The following is an 18691-nucleotide window of genomic DNA, read 5'->3' as shown; positions in this document are numbered from 1 at the left end:
ATGGAGTGATGGAGGGAGGGAGGAGAGGAGAGGAGAAGCTCCAAATCAGGACGACAAGACCAAATGCTTATCGGCTGTTCTTAAGGCGCTGATTTCACTTTACATCCTGTCTGCTCCACTGCTCCCACCTTATGCTACACTTTATGGTAGAAGAGATAGTTATCTGTAGTCAATAACCGTAAATATGGTATATGAATTATTTTCTTCATTGTTTACCCCCTGGTAACACTGGTGGAAATACCACTTCATATACACCTGACTTCTGAATCTGATCTGGTGAAATAGGACAAATACGCCCATTAAGATGCTCTTCTCTTCAGCAGCTTGCATTCAGGAGTTCTAGGGTTAAAAGCAGTGTGTTTTAATGAGCTGAATGCTGCTGTTGGACCTGCTGCTGCAGCATTATCTCAAAGACACATTTGCTTTCCCGTCACCTGAACTTACCTCCCCCTCTCTCTTTCTTTTGTTGTAGAACGGAGCAGTTCCAGGCGAGCCAGTGAGGAAGGATGAAAACTCCCGGAGAGGGAACTGGGGCAACCAGATTGAGTTTGTCCTCACCAGCGTGGGCTACGCTGTGGGCCTGGGCAACGTCTGGAGGTTCCCCTACCTCTGCTACAGAAATGGAGGAGGTAAATATGTGAAAGTGGTGGAAGGTTCGTGAAGTGCTGCCTGCTCCAACATGAATATATTAGAGAATTTAAGTGCACATTAAAACTTACAGTGCATAAAGAGGAGTTAAAGCAGAGAGTTATTCTAATATTATAACACTTTAGAGAACAAACCAACTTAATAGAACCAGGAAAAAAGAATCAACCTCCCAACAATACCTTGGGGTTTTACAGCTATTAAAAAAACGTAAAGTACCCCACCTTCTTGTGATGTTTAGGCTGTTAACAATGAATAGTTAGCCGTTAAGGTGATTTGTGTTTTCCCCTTGTTTATAAAAAGTAAACACAACTTTTTTAAAGGATTAACCGGTAAACAACAATTAGGAAACATTTTGAAGCACTTTATTTTTTACCCAGAAAGTATCTGTGTCACTATTTGTCACTATTTTGCAATGCAGGCTTTGCCTACCTGTGACATGCTCCTGCAGTGCAAAACAGTGACAAAAACACAGAACCTTTCTTTTGATAGTGCAAACATTCAAGCCAACATTGTTTTATGGCCCTTTTTCACCTAAAAACTTGCTAAATTCCCCATAGAAACTGTACCTATCAGTCGTGCTGTATAGCCTAGGTTCCTGGCCGGTACAACCTGTGAGTCCATTGATGCTCACTGAAATCACTGGAGGCTAATGCCATTACGACTGCTAGGTACCTCATAGGACTGAACTTCAAAAATGCTGAAATATCCCTTTAAAAGTTAAAAATCTGACCTACAAAACATGATAACAAAATGTTTAATAAAGCTGAGTTAATAGTCTGCTTACAGGAAAAAAGCTTGTCCTATACAAAAACACTCTAAAGTAGCTTACGTAGCTAAGGCTAAAACTAATGAAGCTTTGTTAGCTACATACAAAATGTAGCTAAATCTGAAGTTAACAAAGTAACATTAGCAAGGTATGCTACATAGGTGAAATAGCCAAATAACTATCATAGCTAAAGCTTAAGCAAATGAAGCTACATTTGCTACTTTAAACTACATAGGTAGCGTAGCCACATAACTGACATAGCTTACGCTAAAGCAAGCAAAGCTATGTTAGCCACAGTAGATCATGCTATGTTTGCTAAAGCTAGACCCATATTCAGAAGTACGGTGACTGGATTAAGCTGCATTAGCTTTAACTAAAGCTAACGTAACTACATTGGCCTACATATTGATGCTTTCTACATAGCTAGCAAAGCTATGTTAGCTTATGCTAAAGCTGTTTAGATTTTATTTTTCCTTCTTTTTTTAAAAAAAAGGATTTCCTTTTTTTCTAACCCAGAAACAATCTCAATGAGTTTAAAAGTCTAGTGTTCAGGGGTGTTGCGGCACAGTCCACAAAGTTTCTGACAAATAATACAAAAACACGTGACATTAGATACCTAAAATAAGAAGGAAAACAGTAAATATTTGTCAAGATTTTAATAAGGAAGAACAACGACAGCCAGATACAGTCTGTCAGTGATTTAACAGCCCTCTGAGATCTCTACTGTTTTCAAATCAAGGTATCAAGGAAAGGTAGCAGCAAACAGTGCATTTTTCACCAATTCATGATCAACTTTTAGAGAAGACACTTATTTCTACTTTTGTATAACTGCTCTCTGATTTTACATACTAAATAGCATTTCTGTTTTCAAGGACAGATCAGGAGAATACTCAGGTAATCTGTGAAACTGTTGCCTGGAAACAGCTGTGCACAGAAGATCGTCGATATGAATAAGGATGTTTTTATTTCTACACTCAAAGCACAACAGCAGTTGTAAAGTAGCTTCTACATTCAGGAGGAAATGGCATCTTTTCTTAATGCATCACATAAAGAGACATATTTAGTGGCATGTACGTGTTTAATTGTAATTATATAGTCTGGAATTAGAGGTAAATATAATTTTGAACTCCAACAGACTATAATCTTACATTTATTTACATGGAAGTTTGAGATATATTTGTTATTTTTGTGGAAATTACATTTATTACTTCCAGTTTTTTCTTTTGTAGGCATCAAGTTGACTTTTTCTCTCATATTTATCTTATATTGTCTTAATAATCAAAAAGCACTCATGCTCAGAAACATTGCAGATGTCCAATCATATTTTTCACCAGAAGCTGCTGTGGGTGACAGAATGAGAGAGGACAATGTCTTCAATTGAAAAAAATCTACAACAAAATACTTTACAGTAAAAGATTAAATGTAAGACATTAAATTCAGACTGTTACATTAAAACTGACACACTCCTGATCAAACAAAGTTCTCAGCTCCTGTGGTAGACAGTTTCAAAGTTTGTGAGCTAAGCTAAAGTCTTACAGCTTCGTGTTTTAGATTTGTCCTTGGCATTAATCCTACTTCTGTATGTTTGCACAGCGAATGTTTGCACGAGTATTACATATTTAAAGACGTACATTTCCATACAGGGCCTCAGTATATGTATGCCATACATTACCTCAGACACAGGAGAGCTGAGCTTCACCAGCAGCTCACACACAATGATAAGGTTATGGTGTTGCACAGTATCAGCTGGTCGCACCGACCTAGTTCGCATGCTGATGCTTGTATAAAAACACACACACATGCACCCACACACACTAACACACACACAGAGACGTTCCCCATAGGTTTGTGTCTGGTTTCTGGTCCAGTCTGAACCACCAGAGAGTTGCTGCTCCATTGAGCGGACTCAGCTGCACATGCAGTGACCTCTCTGCTCACTCAGGGGAGGTTACCAGAGCAGATGAGCTTTAGTGTGCTTTCTTTTTTTTCTGCAGTTTATTTCTCTCTCTGTGGACTGAAGATATCCTACAGGTCGTTTTAAAATTACATTCTGGTCTATGTGTTTTGCACCACACTGAATTCCTGTGCGCAAATATTTGCCACATGTAATTGCAACCATTTTTATTCAAACTTTAAGTGTATTTTTCTTGCTTTTTCCTGATTCTCGCTCTTGATTTTATCTATGTGGCTTTATAATGTGCTTTCCATAGACTGTGGCCACAGACCAAATTTTTTTAACTGGACTGTAAACATTTTTATTTCTGCTGTAAAAAAAAATACAGTGCTATCAGCATTAATGCATCCATTCTGATTAATGACATACTTTGTCTCTTTTACTGGTTAAATCACTACAGCATCTCCCTGCAGCCACAGTAAGGCAAAAAAGTATAATGCTGCTTCTTAATGTCTCGTGTCATTTTAAAATCTCACAGACAGCTCATTTTACACCTTTTATTTGCACCCTCATTTGCTTTTCAGTCCATTAAAAGTTATTTTATCTGTGATTAGGTTCATGTCATAAGGTCTTTCTCAAAGCCAGGGTCCTTCTGCGGTAGGAAGGATCCTTCTGAGTCAGGTACCTTGGGAGGCAAAGCAAGAGTCCTCCCTTTCAACTGTTAAACAAATATTTAGAGCAGGCTTGCAGGTGTGCACAAGAACGTCTGTTCTCTTTCACTCTTTTTCTTTCCCTTAAAAATATGGGACAATGTTGCCATCTTTTTTGTCATTTGCATCAGAAAGTGATTCTCTCCGTCTTGTCGTCTCCCCTCCAGGTGCCTTCATGTTACCGTACTTCATCATGCTGGTGTTCTGCGGTATTCCCCTCTTCTTCCTCGAGCTGTCCTTCGGTCAGTTCGCCAGCCTGGGGTGTCTGGGAGTGTGGAAGATCAGCCCGATGTTTAAAGGTCAGAGTGTTTGTTTGATTAGACCACATACAGGCACTGATTTTTCAGGGATGAAATCCTTTACATTAAGGTGCTTCTTTTTGAAAAATGTCTAGCTTGAGCCCATACATTAATGTTTGTGATTTGGCTGATTTTCTGCTACCAACAATCTCAAGATATATTAATAAATAAAGGAGGACTAACAAGAGAAGGTATAAAGTTAAGACAAAAGCTCAAGTGCAACTGATGGACTTAGGGTCAACAGGTCACTTAGGATTTATGCGGCTATGCAGTTGTTTTGTGTTTATCAACCTGCAAATAATTTCATACACTATTCACATATTAACACTATCAGAGGAGCCAAATCAAAGATCAGTCTTTACATCAGCCATAAAGGCTGCAGCCCTCATAATTTCTCTGATTTTCCTTTTCCTTCTCTCCTCAGGTGTGGGCTACGGCATGATGGTGGTGTCCACCTACATTGGGATCTATTACAATGTGGTCATCTGCATCGCCTTCTATTATTTCTTCATGTCTATGACAAACCTGCTTCCATGGACCTACTGCAACAACCCTTGGAACACGCCAGAGTGCAGCGGGGTGCTGGGAAACAGCCGCCAGCTCAACGCCAGCCTGGCTAACGCCACAACAAGCCTCGTAGCAGGAGTGACTGAAGTGGTGAACCGCACCAAAAGGACCAGTCCCAGTGAGGAATACTGGAAGTAAGTCACTGAAGAGTACTTCATTAACTTCGAGTTATCACAGTGTGAACGACAACACCAAAACTAAGAATGATGAAAAATGGTCAAAAAACACAATTTTTAACATGGTTCTGTTTGTTGTAACATCTTTTGTTGTACATTTGCTGAACTTAATCAAGGAATGTCTTTTTCTGAGTGAGTTTTACAGGTTCATGGAAAGCCTGCTTATTTGTCTTTTAAATGGTGCCACATTTGTAGGCATGCAGGAACATGCATTTGTGGGATGAGCAGCAGGACTGAGAATGTGAGCTATGCCTATGTATCTGTATAGTTATAGTAAAATCAAACAGTGAAGTCCTAGACACCATATATTGGCCAATTTTTAGTTATCAAGAAATCACAGACAAACTCCTAAATATTCTATTATTTGTACAAAAGCATTGGCAACATTTCAAATAAATTGCCTTTGCAATTGCTAAATTACTTGTGCCAAAATTTTTCAAATCATTATTTTTTGATCCACTGAACAGAAGGTTAAGAAACTTTACTACTTTTATATTTTTGATCAAAAGACACAAAATTGTCTAAATTGCACAAATATGTTTCAAACATTTTAAAAAGTGGGAGGAATCCGTAAAGAGTGAGGGATCCAAGATATTGGTCTAGCTTAAAAACTTCATGTTTTGCCCAGCCCTATCTGTAATAGCTTTACCTTGAGGCCCCTTGGAGCTGAGGGCCCCAGGCAATTATCTACCTTTGCATAATGGTAAAACCACATACAGTGTCATTGTCATTCCCTTTAATACCAAGCTGTTATGAGGAGCAAAAGTGTAACTTGACTGATTCTTAAAATCTTCAGACAGGATCTATATTTATTAATTTACGTGTCGCGAGCTTAACATCTAATGAAGGTCAGCTGTAAACATTTATCAACTTATTTTCACTGCTTGAATCCATAGCTGTTTGCAACATTACAATTGTTGGTGCCATCTTAGAAGTGTGTAAGATAAATCATAAATGTAACTTCTTTTGCATAAAAGCACATCAGTGTGGGCTTGTGCATGTGTTTCTGCATGTAGCACACACTGAGGAGAGCTGTTGGACGAATTCAAACATGTCAGCAAATATACAGGGATGTTATACTGATAAGAAGGTGTGCAACCTCTTTATCTGGAACAAGCTTAGTCATTGTGAAGTACGTCTGTTATTCTAATGCATCCTAAATATCAGAAACACACTGCAACTTTCGACTATAGATTATGCTTTGGGGGCTGTTTTCTTCAAGGTGAGTCATGAGACTCAATATTTGTGTCTAAATTTGTTGAAAATGGCACAGTGTGCCCACGGCTTAAGGCACAGCTGTTTTCTGCATCCTCAGGGTAAGAAGTACTCCTTGATTTAAGACATCCGTGGGAATAAACAAGCTCATTTGCTGTTAAACAACATGAGTGCATGGGGTTAAATGACAACTGCATCAGATGGACCATAGGAAAGACACCTGTGCTGTCCACATAAACACGTAGCCTCAGGTGTATGTTAAGGCCCTAAGGCTTTTATTTAAAGATTGTAACTGTAAAGCAGCAGTAGGTCATTGATTGCCAGGTCATTTGTGTAACTGGGCTGTTTTAGAGGCACCTGCCATAGCTGTTCATACAGCACACAAGGATAGATGGATGTCATTACATTAAAGTACAGCTAAACAGGCCATAAAGCCTTTGATTTTAATGGCTACGGTAAATTTTTGTATGTTGTATTAAGTTCACATGCATAAAGCCCTTTGAGCCAATGACAGTGAAATATGCTTTATTTATAAATCATCTGTACATATGGTATGTTTTTTGGTCTTTGTGGCCTAGAATCAAGGGTCAACAGATTATTAAAAAGGTGATTTAAAATATGGATGACACTGAACTTTTGAAAGGCTAGTAAGTCATTCCTTTGACAAATTCAAGTTTAGTTAGAATTATGATAGAGTGGTGAGCAGGACTCCATCTCATCTTTTTTAAAACATATTGCTGGTTTCAACACTAAAATTTGCATACTATTCTCCAAAATTCAATTTATCTGTGTCAGCGTTGTTGGGGTGTGTTGTTCTTGTTTCCTCTAAATTTAGGGTTTTGGTGTATTCAAATCATCCCATTCCGTTATATTTACATTTTACAAAACGTCCCAGCATTTTAGGAAAGTGGGTTTATGAGTCTTCTCAGACATTTAGCTCAGTCTGTCCTCTTCCAGCAAATTTAATTCATTCCTCTGATGAGTGCTGGGGTCAGCTGTAGTATTGGCAGCAGTTCATCAATGACACAGAAAGGAAGATTGGAACATTTTTTTTAACTTGATAAAGTCAAAAAGCGGCAAACATAGCCACAGAAAAAAAAATGGGCACAGCGTCCAGTTTCTGTATAAGTGAGTACTCATGCCACATCTGCTCAAGCTCTCTTCTGCTGGAGCGGTTTCAGAGTCAGAGCGTCAGCTTTCCTGAGCACAAAGGAATCAGGATGTTTGGGGAACTGTAAAGGAGCATTGGTGAAAATTTTAGTATGGGAGGAAAGGTTGCTGAATTTATCACAAAAATTAAGAAAAAATATTCAACGTAAACGTGTGACACTGTCTCACTCAACCTGTCAGGTAGAGGTCATGCTCTTAATCAACAAACACTTTGTATATTTATTGTTAACATGAGGCATGTTGCAAATAAAGGCAGTTGTGAAAAGAGAAAAAAGGGTTAAATCTGGGTTGTATCTAATAGACCTTTGGCAGACATGCAACGTGTTTGTCAGCCACTACAAGTGGATGGAGTATGACTTTTAGATGCTTTATATTTAAAGACCCCGTAAAATGAAAATATATTTGTATTTAGGTTTGATGACAGGTGACTGCATTGTGAACCCCAGGTCAAATTTCAGTCAAATTAGACATCTATAGGTTTATGAGGTAGTAAAATCTGTTCCAGGATGGTGTGGGCGTGTCTGTTGAATGAGCTGAAGCCACACCCACTCAGGAGAAAAATGATTCTCTCAAATTTAATAAATGCTACAATCTGAATGGAGGAAAGCACTCACGCCATTTACCTGTCCCTTGACCTTATTTTGACCTTATGATCAGAGTGAAGCTGCCTGGCTCTGTGCCAGAGAAGAGACAAATTCTGTTTCTGGCTCAAATCTCTGTTATGATACTTTGATTCACTGTGGCTGATAGATTTGGCAAATTTACCTCTCAATGAACAAAAAAACGCATTTAACTGACTGTAGTGAGATGAACTGCTCTGTTATTTTATATCATAGTGTTAGAGGGGCGGGGTCTTTCCCCACTGTGGGCCGGTGACATCACCAGTCCACATATTGGCCCCTGCGAAATTAAACCAAGCCAGGAAAGAGGTGAAAAACTTTCTAACGGTCTAAATCCAGAATTCAGTCACATGTAGATCTCAGTGTTTTCACATGTTTACAGCAACCATACTCCAACATATCTGGTGTGTTAAGACACAAATTTTAGATTTCACTTTACAGGGTCTTTAAGTTGATAATAAATTCAGGGTGTGTAAAAGTAAAAGAGATGAACAAATTTACCTACTTAACACAAATGTTAGAGAATCAGTCAAATGAGGTGAGTCACCTGAAGGGCGCTTGTAAACAGAGAAACTAGTGGATACTGAACTAAAAGAGGCATTTCTCCATGCAGGCAAAGCGTATAAAAGCTTAAATGACTTCATAGCTGTCCTCAAGGATACCTCTTTGTTTAATTTGTCATTAAGATGTTAAAATATGCTCATCAGACCACTCAAAGAGGCATTCATAAATACTCTCCCTGTTTTCTCATTCACTTGATAGTTATCACTTAACAGGGTCAAGTTTCAAACCATGCACCATTAGCTAATGATAGCATCAGCTCATTCAGTGCCTCTGCTGAGATGTTATATGATATGATATGATAAGATTCTAGATTTAGTACATGAAATTTTGGATGGGACAAAAATGAGACACAACTTGTCTAGAATACAGTTTTTATCTTCAGGTCTGTTGTCTTTTTTTAACCTCCTGAGACCCTGCATGGAAGCGGACATTATAATTTAACTTTCCTACAACATAGTGATCATTTCTGCTGTTTCTCCAGAAATTTAAACAATTTAGTAGAAATGTTTGAAATTTGTTCTTTGTATTTTTTTGGAGATTTAGGGGATATGTTTGTATATTTCAAAGAATTCCATTGGGAGTTTGGGGAATTTTGCTTTGAATTTATTTTTTAATTTTCATGTGAATTTGGGGATTTTGGTTCAAGGTTTTTGTGCATTTTCATGGAAATTAAGGAAATAAATTTGTAATTTGAGGGAATTTATATGGAATTTATCTAAGAATTTTCATGTACATTAAGGGTAATTGTATATTTTGGAGAGTTTCATTGGAAATTTGGGGTAAATTTGTTTTGGATATGTTTTGGAATCTTGTGATTTATGACTATTTGTTTGAAAGTGTTTGAAAGTGGCATTTTCTTGGAAATGTGGAGTTTGGGGGAATTTGAAAATTGTAAGTATTTTCAGGGGAATTTGGGGAGTTTTTTGAATATTTTGGTGAGTCTTATTTGAAGTTTGAGGGATATTTGCTTTGAATTTATTTGGGGATTTTGAAAATTTGTGCATTTGGGTATTTTCATGAGTAGTCTTTTTTTTTTTTTTTAGATTTATTTTTGGGCGTTTTTGTGCCTTTATTAGATAGAGGAGGACAGTGGATAGAGTCAGAAACAGGGTCATGAGTGGGGGAGAGACATGCGGTAAAGGGCCTCAGGCCGGATTTGAACCCGGGCCACCCGCGTACATGGGGAGTGCCTTTAACAACTAGGCCACCTGCTCCCCCATGGGTAGTCTTTTGAAATTGTAAAGAATTTATACAGAATTTTTAGGGAATTTGTTTCACTGTTTGCAAATTATTAGGAATTTGCTAAGAAATTTTGGGGAGAAATTCACTTTGAAATTTGGGAATTTTTAGGAATCAAAATTCATTTTTTTAGGGTGGAAATTCTTATAGGCTTTATAATAGTGTTTTACTGAAAAATCTGTTGAATATTTGAAGAATTGTGGGGTGTTTTTTTTATAGGATACTTAAAAATATGCTTAAGAATTTTTACAGAATTTTAAGGTTATCTCTTTGAAATTTCAGGGACTTTGTGTAAATTCACGAAATCCCTACCAAAAGACAAGGCAGATGTTTTAACTTATGAAGTCCTACTTTTCCCAGATAAGTGAGGGAAACTAAACATGCATTGAAAACAAAGCTCAGGTCTCAGGAGGTTAAACAGTTGCAGGGCTGGTGTTTGATAAAGTATTTTATTTCAAATAAATCTGTTGAAGGCAGCCCATTTGCATGTAACTTATCTAGTGGATTTCTACCTGCACTGTAGATATATAACACCAATCAACTCCTCTGTTTCAGCTGCCTGGAAGTGTTTAATGAACTGTAGATGAAGGAACTGATACGGTGGAGCAGAAGTTAATAAATCAAACGTTAATTTTAAGCTCAGAGTGAACTGATTTACTTATAACATTTACATAAAACATTTACATCTTAGACTAATGGATTTAGTGGATGGTGAGTGTTTAATTAAAATGTTATTCAGAGTTTTTTTTTTTTTCCGTTCACATTTCTGACAAGTAATCAATTTGTTCACTCAGGCAGCTGTGGCTCTGTAGGTAGTCTAGTCTGGTATCTCTACGGGAGGGTAGGAGTTTGACCCCCAGCTCCTGCAGTCACATATCGATGCATCCTGGTGTTAGACAGTTAAGGCCAGTTTGCTCCTACTGCTGTTTCAGTGGCGTGGATGTGATGAATGGGATTATTTAATACCGATGGCCACTCAGCATAGCAGCCTTCTCCACCGGTGTGTGGATGTGGTGTGAACAGGAAGTGTGGCCTGCAGCGTCACACTCTGCATGCTATTAGACAGATGCCACAGTTTGATCCCACAGTCACTTTCACAGGAACCAGAAAGGGTTATGATGCACGGCAGAGGCTCTAGACTCTAGGCTGCCAGCCATGGATTGATGTTTATAGTAGAATATCTTAAATATACAGCAATAAAATAGTGGCTTTGCCTTATGTTTATGAGTAGTCTGATGAAGGAGTTTCTTTTGCAGCTAATCATCCATGGACTTTAAAGCAAGATGAAAGTGAAATGGGGCTTTAATGGCACAAACAATCAGTGTAGGTCTAATCAGAGTTGGGCTCTACAGCGTTAAGCTTTGTTTTCCTCTTCTCTTACATCCCTTTATAAAGGCAGAAAGTCCATGGAGAGCTGAAGGTAGAAGAAAAACACATGTTTGAAGTGTGGATGTTAAATTCTTGTCAAATTGTTTTGTTCAACTCATTAGAAGCCACATTCCCTCAAAAAGACCACATAGATGTCTTGTTTTAAGATTTAAAAAGCAGAAAAACTGATCTAAATTGCCTGCAAAGAGTAAAATTGTCAATGGAGCAAGCAAAGTTTGATTACAAAGTGTCTTGAATGAGAAGTACCGTCTACGATGTAAGGATTTTTGCCTGATAAGGTGTGCAATCTTCAGGAAATAATGGATTGGTCATAGCAGAGATGCTCAGGTGACTGAACAGCACACTTTTTTATCAGTGCCCCGCCCGTCCAGGCTCACAGCTTTGATTACATCATCTTCCTGATGACCACTGGACCAATTTATGACAAGTTCCATGACATGAGAGCATCTTTAGACCTTATGCTGTGTGATCATTGGAGAAAAAAGCTTTTTTGGAGGCACAAACCTTTCAACTCCTAGTTGCTGATGTCATGAACTGTTTGGCTCAGATAAGCTCAGAAGTGGTTGAGAACTGGGTCACTTTAGTGAGCTTCTAGGCCATCGTTTCTCCAATATGTGTAACTTTGGCAGCGAGTTTTCAGCTTCCCAGTAATCAAAGTTGTAATATTCACCAAATAAATCAAATCAAATCATAAACTCTCTCGTTTATTTATTTAGTTTGCAAATTTGTCCTCGGAGAATATAACTGCTTCATATCACCATGGTTACACCTCTCATGTAATGGCTGTATTAATTTGGAACGGTGTAAGGACTTTTTGACAGGAACTACTTGAGAAGTTCTATAAGGGCCAAAATATAAAGAGTTAATTGACACCTATGGAATTTCCAGAGCCAGTCAGAATCAAGTATTCACCAAGACCATGGTATAAAGTCATGAATGCATGCTAATATTTTAGTTTTCTCTGGCAGTAGCCTGAAAAATCAGCCATGCACCATAGATACAATCATACCATATCATTTTACAACATCCAAAAGACAGTTTTTCTCCAACACAGCTTTACCTCATACTTTCTTTTTGTACTTGACCCTCTACCTTGGTTCTTATGCACTGAACACAAAGCCAAAGAAAGAAGCAAAATTTATTTCACAGTCAGGATATACCAGTGTAAATTCAATGATTTTTGTCAAAGCATATCCTCATAACTGCTGGGGTTTTAATTTAAATCTGATGTCTGACTAGAGCAAGGAGTGAGCAGAGGTCAGTCCATTAATGTTCCTTCCACACTTCCAGCAAGTTAAAAGTCCTTCAGCATAAAGATTCAGTTTTAGGAGAGCAGGGCTTGTATCACCCTTCTGAGGTGGGAGAGGAGTTGTGCGTTCCCCTTTGGATGCAAAGAGGGCAAAGCAACAGTAGAAGGCAGCTGGTCTGCTGCTCGGATGGTGGTGGATTGGCCCCTGAAAATCTAACGCATGCTCTTAGTGCTGGGTGGTAAACTCAAGGTGACACCAGGTGCTCCTAAAGATAAGAAATATAATATCTGAGGGTAAAAAAATGGCTGAGTTAAATGTCTTCATTTCATGAGGGCATTTATGGTAAAAACACTAACAATCAGGGAGAATATAAAGGCTCTTCCTGTTTTGTTTTGTTTTTTTTTGCCCTTTAAAATCCATATTCAGACAGGTGTTTATCTAATCCTGTCCATGCTTGTAATCTCCAGCCTCAGGTATCTCTGGCACATCAGCTGCTCTGATTCTCTCTCTTGTAATAAACTCTAATCCTGATTACAGCAAACCTTTTTAAAACCACCAGATCTATAACAATCATCCACATTGTTGAAGCCTGCATTCATCCTGCTTTGTCTCTTTGTGCTGACAATACTGTAATCATCAGGAGAGAAATACTGCTGAGGCAGATGAGAAGATATGTAGGCTGTACGATTATATGAAGATATTTATCATTCTGGTATCATTTAGTGTTATTTTCACTGCAACAGCAGCCTTTAGTGACAGTTTAAAGCAAACAATGCATCATTTTAGTTACATATTGTCCTTGTCTCTTTGGATTCAATTTGGGAATTGAGCCTCTTTTTCACTGCTTAAACTCTTTTACTATTTAGTTATAATGAAGCAATATGAGTCAGAGTAATGATGCTACATGAAATAAAGGCACTAGAAATTGTTGATGTTTTTAATGAGTTTCCTTTGAATTGTCTTTGTGATAAGAAAGTCCCATGTAAGTCTCTAATTCAGTTCTTTTCTCTGTTTTTCTTAGACATTATGTGTTGAACATCTCTGATGATATCGGGAACTTTGGAGAGGTCCGTCTTCCCATCCTGGGCTGTCTGGCGGTGTCCTGGGTAGTCGTCTTCCTCTGTCTCATCAGAGGCGTTAAATCTTCAGGAAAGGTCGGCCTCAAAAACACGAACATAACACATACTAAGTCTGAAGATTTTCAAAATCACATTCAAACCCAACAACCTTTCTTTTATTGTGCCATTTAATAGCACAGTTATCGCAACACACTTTACGAAGAGGGCAGGTCTAGACAGAACTCTTTGTTATACTAGTGCATCTCAGAAACCTAGGATATGAAATAGTTAACATATCATTTATTCTAGATTCATCTCATACAAAGTGAAAAATTTCAAGAGTTTTTTTAGTCTTGATGATCACAGCTTACAGTTTACAAAAAATTCACCTCAAAATGAAAGAAAATTACTAAACACCAATCAAAAGTCATTTATAACACAGAAATGTCTACCATCTGGAAAACTATGTTCATTTATGCAGTCAATAATTGGTCGATGCTAGTATATGGCTGACAGCATTTACTCTGGACTTGATGAAACACAGTAGACCAACAGCAGCAGATGACATGGGACCTTAAACCATCACTGACTGTGGAAACTGAGATACTGGACCTCAAACTCCTTGGATTCTGTGCCTCGATTAACTTCCTCCAGACTCTGGGACCTTGATTTCTAAATTAAATGCAAGGTTTACTCTAATCTGAAAACATCTGAGCAACGGTCCAGTTCTTCTTCTCTTTAGCCCTGATGAGACGCTTATGGCATTGTCAGTGGTTCAGGAGTGAGTTGATTCTAAGAACACGATGCTTGTAGTCCATTTCTTTGAGCCGTCTGCGTGTGGTGGCTCTTGATCCATTGACTTCGACCCCAGTCCACGCCTTATGAAGCTCCCCTAAGTTCTTAAATTTGCTTTTGTACCTCTGAAGGCTTCACCTTTTCTTACCACACTTTTCTCTTCCAGTCTACTTTTAATGAATCTGCTTTAATACAGCCTCCGAGAACAGCCTGTCCTTTCAGCGGGGACCTTCTGTGGCTTACCCTCCTGGTGAGGGGTTTCGATGATTGTCCTCTAGACCAGGGGTTCCCAAACTTTTCAGCCTATGACCTCCCCCCAAAAAACATCATCAGAGATCAGAGACCCCATCCTGCCTTGAGGGGGATAAAGAGCACAATATTGCAAAAAGCATTATGTATAAAACTTGCATTTTAGGTCTTTTTTATGACTTTTATTTGCATTCAAACACAAATATTACTTAATAACTATGTCTTGATTTTAATTTGAACTCAGTTTACCAATATTTCTTTAAATAATAGATCAAATTAATGATTTTAAATCCTGAAACATGAAATTTGTCTTTGTTTTATGGAAAGCATCCTGTGACCCTCCTCCACTGTATTGTGACCCCCACTTTTGGAACCACTGCTCTAGACAGTAGTCAAGTCATCCTTCCCTGTGATGATGGTTGTGTGTGCTGAACCAGAATAAGAGAAATTACTGACAAGAAACTGGACTTTTCAACGATATTCTAGTATTCTGGGATGGTGGATTTTCGATTTTTTGTGAGCTGTAAGCCATAATCATTAATGTTAAAACAAAAAACGTCTTGAAATAATTCACTTTTAATAAGATAAATCCAGAATATATGGGATTTGAATTTTCTGAATTAAATCACAGCAAAAAAAAGACTTTTTCATGATATTCTAATTTTCTGAGGTGCACCATTATGTAAAGGACCATATCAGACAGTGGCAGCAGAGTAGGGTACATGCTAGCAGCTGCTTAAGACCTGCAAAAAACAAAAAAAAAAACATTTTTACTCTGATGTACTTTGGTAGGTTTTGTTTTGACCCATCCTGACCTGTGTTTTTGTAGGTTGTGTACTTCACGGCCACGTTCCCTTATGTGGTTCTGACCATCCTGTTCATCCGTGGCATCACCCTGGATGGCGCCATCAATGGCATCAAGTACTACCTGACTCCACAGTGGCAGAAGGTCCTTGATGCAAAGGTATTCACCCACATTAGGTCAATCTATATCTCTTATTCTTTTTTACTTCTACTGACTCTATGTGGCTTTGTGTCTTTAGGTGTGGGGAGACGCAGCGTCACAGATCTTCTACTCTCTGGGTTGTGCCTGGGGCGGGCTCATCACTATGGCATCCTATAACAAGTTTCACAACAACTGTTTCAGGTAAGCTGCCCACACTGCAGGCATTTAAAGGCAAAGTGTTTGCAGACACAAAACACTGCATATCACCTCAAACACACCCCCACTGTGAAGCAGGGCATTGGCAGAATCATGCTGTGGGGATGCTTCTCGGCAGCCGGCCCTGGAGGGCTCATAAGGTAGAGGGTAAAATGAATGTGGCAAAATATGGGAAAACCCTGTAAGACAATCTTATTCAGTCTGCAAGAGAACTTTGGGAGATTTATTTTCCAGCAAGACAATGACACAGAGCATGCTGCAAAAGCTATATAAAAATGTTTTAAGGACAACAAGGTGAATGTTCTGGATTGGCCGAATCAGAGCCCAGACCTTAAGCCTGACTGAGACCTATCCACATAGACCAAGTGCTGTGTTTGCAACCAAAGATCTGTTTTCACTTTGACATTAAGGAGGTTTATTGTTCATTTTATGTCAGAAAAGCCAAATTATGTTTATCATGATTGATTTATCAAATCAGAAAAAGGGTAAAACATCCAAGGGGTGAATAATTTTTATAGGCACGGTTACATACCTAATTTGCATGAGCTACTCTGTGTACCTTTGGATTGTGTGTGAACATGTAGATTGTTTTTGCTTATGTTTCTAATTTATTACTGTAGCAGCTGTATGTGTGCAGCACTTCAAGTCTTACAGTGCACAGTAAAGTGTATTGTACACATGCAGCACAAGTATTTTCTTGACTCTTGCTGTCAAAGGGATCTTATTAGGCAAACAGAAGAAACTTAAAAGGAGTTGAATTGCATTACTTAGAAGAAGCATGCTTTAAAAGCTACAGACATTACAGCACAAATACAACAAACTGGAGCTTTCTGAATCCTACACAGAGCACATGCTGTGCTGCAGTGTGCACAGCCTCCCCTTTCTTTGTTTGAAAATGACAAGGCACATTTTCTTCAGTCCATTCTGCTGCAGCAACACAGATCAACAAATGATTCTCTGCACAGCTCAGAGTTGCTAGGCAGACTAAAGTGAGAAGAGGAAATGCAGGAAAACAGGAGATATGAAGAGGAAAAATTAAAAGGAGGGTAACCAATATAGTTCAAAACAACTCCACAAAGGAAATACCAGTGAGAAGAAGAGAAGTTGTTTGAGGTCATGCAGGCTCTGAAGTGCCTGTCAATGAGTCAGGGCAAAAGAGTGATGGACAAAGTGAGAGGAGAAGTGAAGGAAGTCAAGAGAAACTTCAAGGGTACGGTCTAAAAAGAGAGGTGGGGGAAGGTGAGATAAGAGGGAGGAGACACTGATAATGTTTTTGGACCTGTGTTGAGAGACTCAAACACCAAGAGAGGAAGTAAGTGGCTGAGGAGAAGGTTACGATGGAGGAAAGGGGACAGAGGAGGAGATAAGGAGAGGAAAAGATGTCACTTACTCTCCCGAGCTTGTCCACGCATGCTGACAGAGGGAGGGGGGTGAGGGGGTGGAGGGGTTGAGGAGGAGGGATGAAGATATAATTTGTTCCTCTGCCAGGAGCTTGAGGTTGTGCTATCTGCACACACAGCTGCACGACGGCCTAATCAGCTTGTGTTCTGCAGCCCTGGTCCCTGTGGAGCCGCTCTCTGCTCTCCTGTAACACCACCAATCGGTGCAGGAGCAGAAGTGCAGAGAGCGAAGGACCGAGCAGCAGTTTTGACTGATGGAGCTGAGAGAGTGAGAGAAATCAAAGTCATCAAAAACATCCTCTGCGATAACGCAGGAAACAGGAAATGTGGGGAAAACAAAGAGCAGTGCAACCACACAACTCCCCAGTTGAATCAGAGTCAACGTCCAATCTGAGTCAGAGAGGAGAGATGGAAACAGTTTCTCCCCACGTCTACAGCAGCCACAAGTCACAACGACTGCTAGCTTTAAGGGAAACTACCTGAAGGTACTGATTTGCATTTTCAATAGAGCAAACAGACATTTCGATTCTCAGTCTCAGTCAACATCAACTTGTTTTTATACAGTAGAGGCAGATCTGGTAGCACTGAAGGCTGTAAAACAACATTTTTTTTTTTTGATAATTTGGAACATTTAGTCCAGTTTTAGCCAATAAAACGTCCTCACATTTTACTTTTTACTTTTATTCAAATATATTCTCTTTGAACTAATTTAAACAGCTGGATTGTTAAATTTTATACACATATTAATTCACTATCAATACTTTAATTGATTTAAAATGCAACTGATGAAAATACTGACATACCTTATATGCACAGTAGAGAATTATAATGGATTTTGAATTTCCAACAGTGCAGCACTAACGTTTGAGTCTTCTTGATCAAAACTGATCTTACTTTTCGCCTTTTTTTTTAAATCTCGAAAGATCTACGGTGCATTTTTTTCAATTCTGTATTGCAGCCTGATGCCACCATCAGTTAAGTTCTTTTTTATGCTCATCAATTTACATTCAATACCCCATAATGACAAAGTGAAAACTGAATTTAGAAATCTATGCAAATTTATTAAAAAAAGAAAAAACTGAAACATCACATTGACATGAGTAATCAGACTTTTCACTCACTTCTTAGTTAGAGCACCTTTGGCAGCAAGTACAACCTCTAGTCTCTTTGCAACAAGCAGCACACACCTGGATTTGGGGAAATATCCATTCTTCTTTGCAATTTCTCTCAATCCAGGTTGGATTGGGACTGTCAGCCATTTTCAGGTCTCTCAAGAGACGTTCAATAGAGTTCAAGTCAGAGCTCCGGCTGGGCCACTCTAGGACATTCACAGAGTTGTCTCCTGTGTTGTCTTGGCTGTGGGCATAAGGTCATTGTCATTTTTGAAGCTGAGCCTTTGGCCCAGTCTTAGGTCCTGAGTGTTGCAGAACAGGTTTTCATTGAGGATTTTTCTGTACTTGGCTTCATTCATCTTTCCAGCAACCCTGACTAGTCTCCCCTCCCTACAGAAAAACACCCCC

At 38.8% G+C, this 18691-nt stretch overlaps 1 protein-coding gene across 5 annotated transcripts in view; it reads left to right on the top strand.

Annotated features, from left to right (window-relative positions):
• slc6a9 (solute carrier family 6 member 9) overlaps positions 1-18691 on the top strand; it is a 145568-nt gene that overhangs the window by 109246 nt on the left and 17631 nt on the right. For all 5 annotated transcript variants that reach the window (XM_041803126.1, XM_041803127.1, XM_041803124.1 and 2 more), the window contains 6 exons: positions 473-629; positions 4186-4317; positions 4742-5018; positions 13529-13661; positions 15439-15573; positions 15653-15756. In XM_041803126.1, coding sequence (XP_041659060.1) covers positions 473-629; positions 4186-4317; positions 4742-5018; positions 13529-13661; positions 15439-15573; positions 15653-15756 — 938 coding nt within the window. The remainder of the gene's footprint in view (positions 1-472; positions 630-4185; positions 4318-4741; positions 5019-13528; positions 13662-15438; positions 15574-15652; positions 15757-18691) is intronic.

The sequence above is a fragment of the Cheilinus undulatus genome, linkage group 13, assembly GCF_018320785.1.
Source record: "Cheilinus undulatus linkage group 13, ASM1832078v1, whole genome shotgun sequence".
NCBI lineage: Eukaryota > Metazoa > Chordata > Actinopteri > Labriformes > Labridae > Cheilinus > Cheilinus undulatus.
The sequence above is the reverse complement of the archived record's forward strand: the minus strand, read 5'-3'. Positions and strand labels throughout refer to the sequence as shown.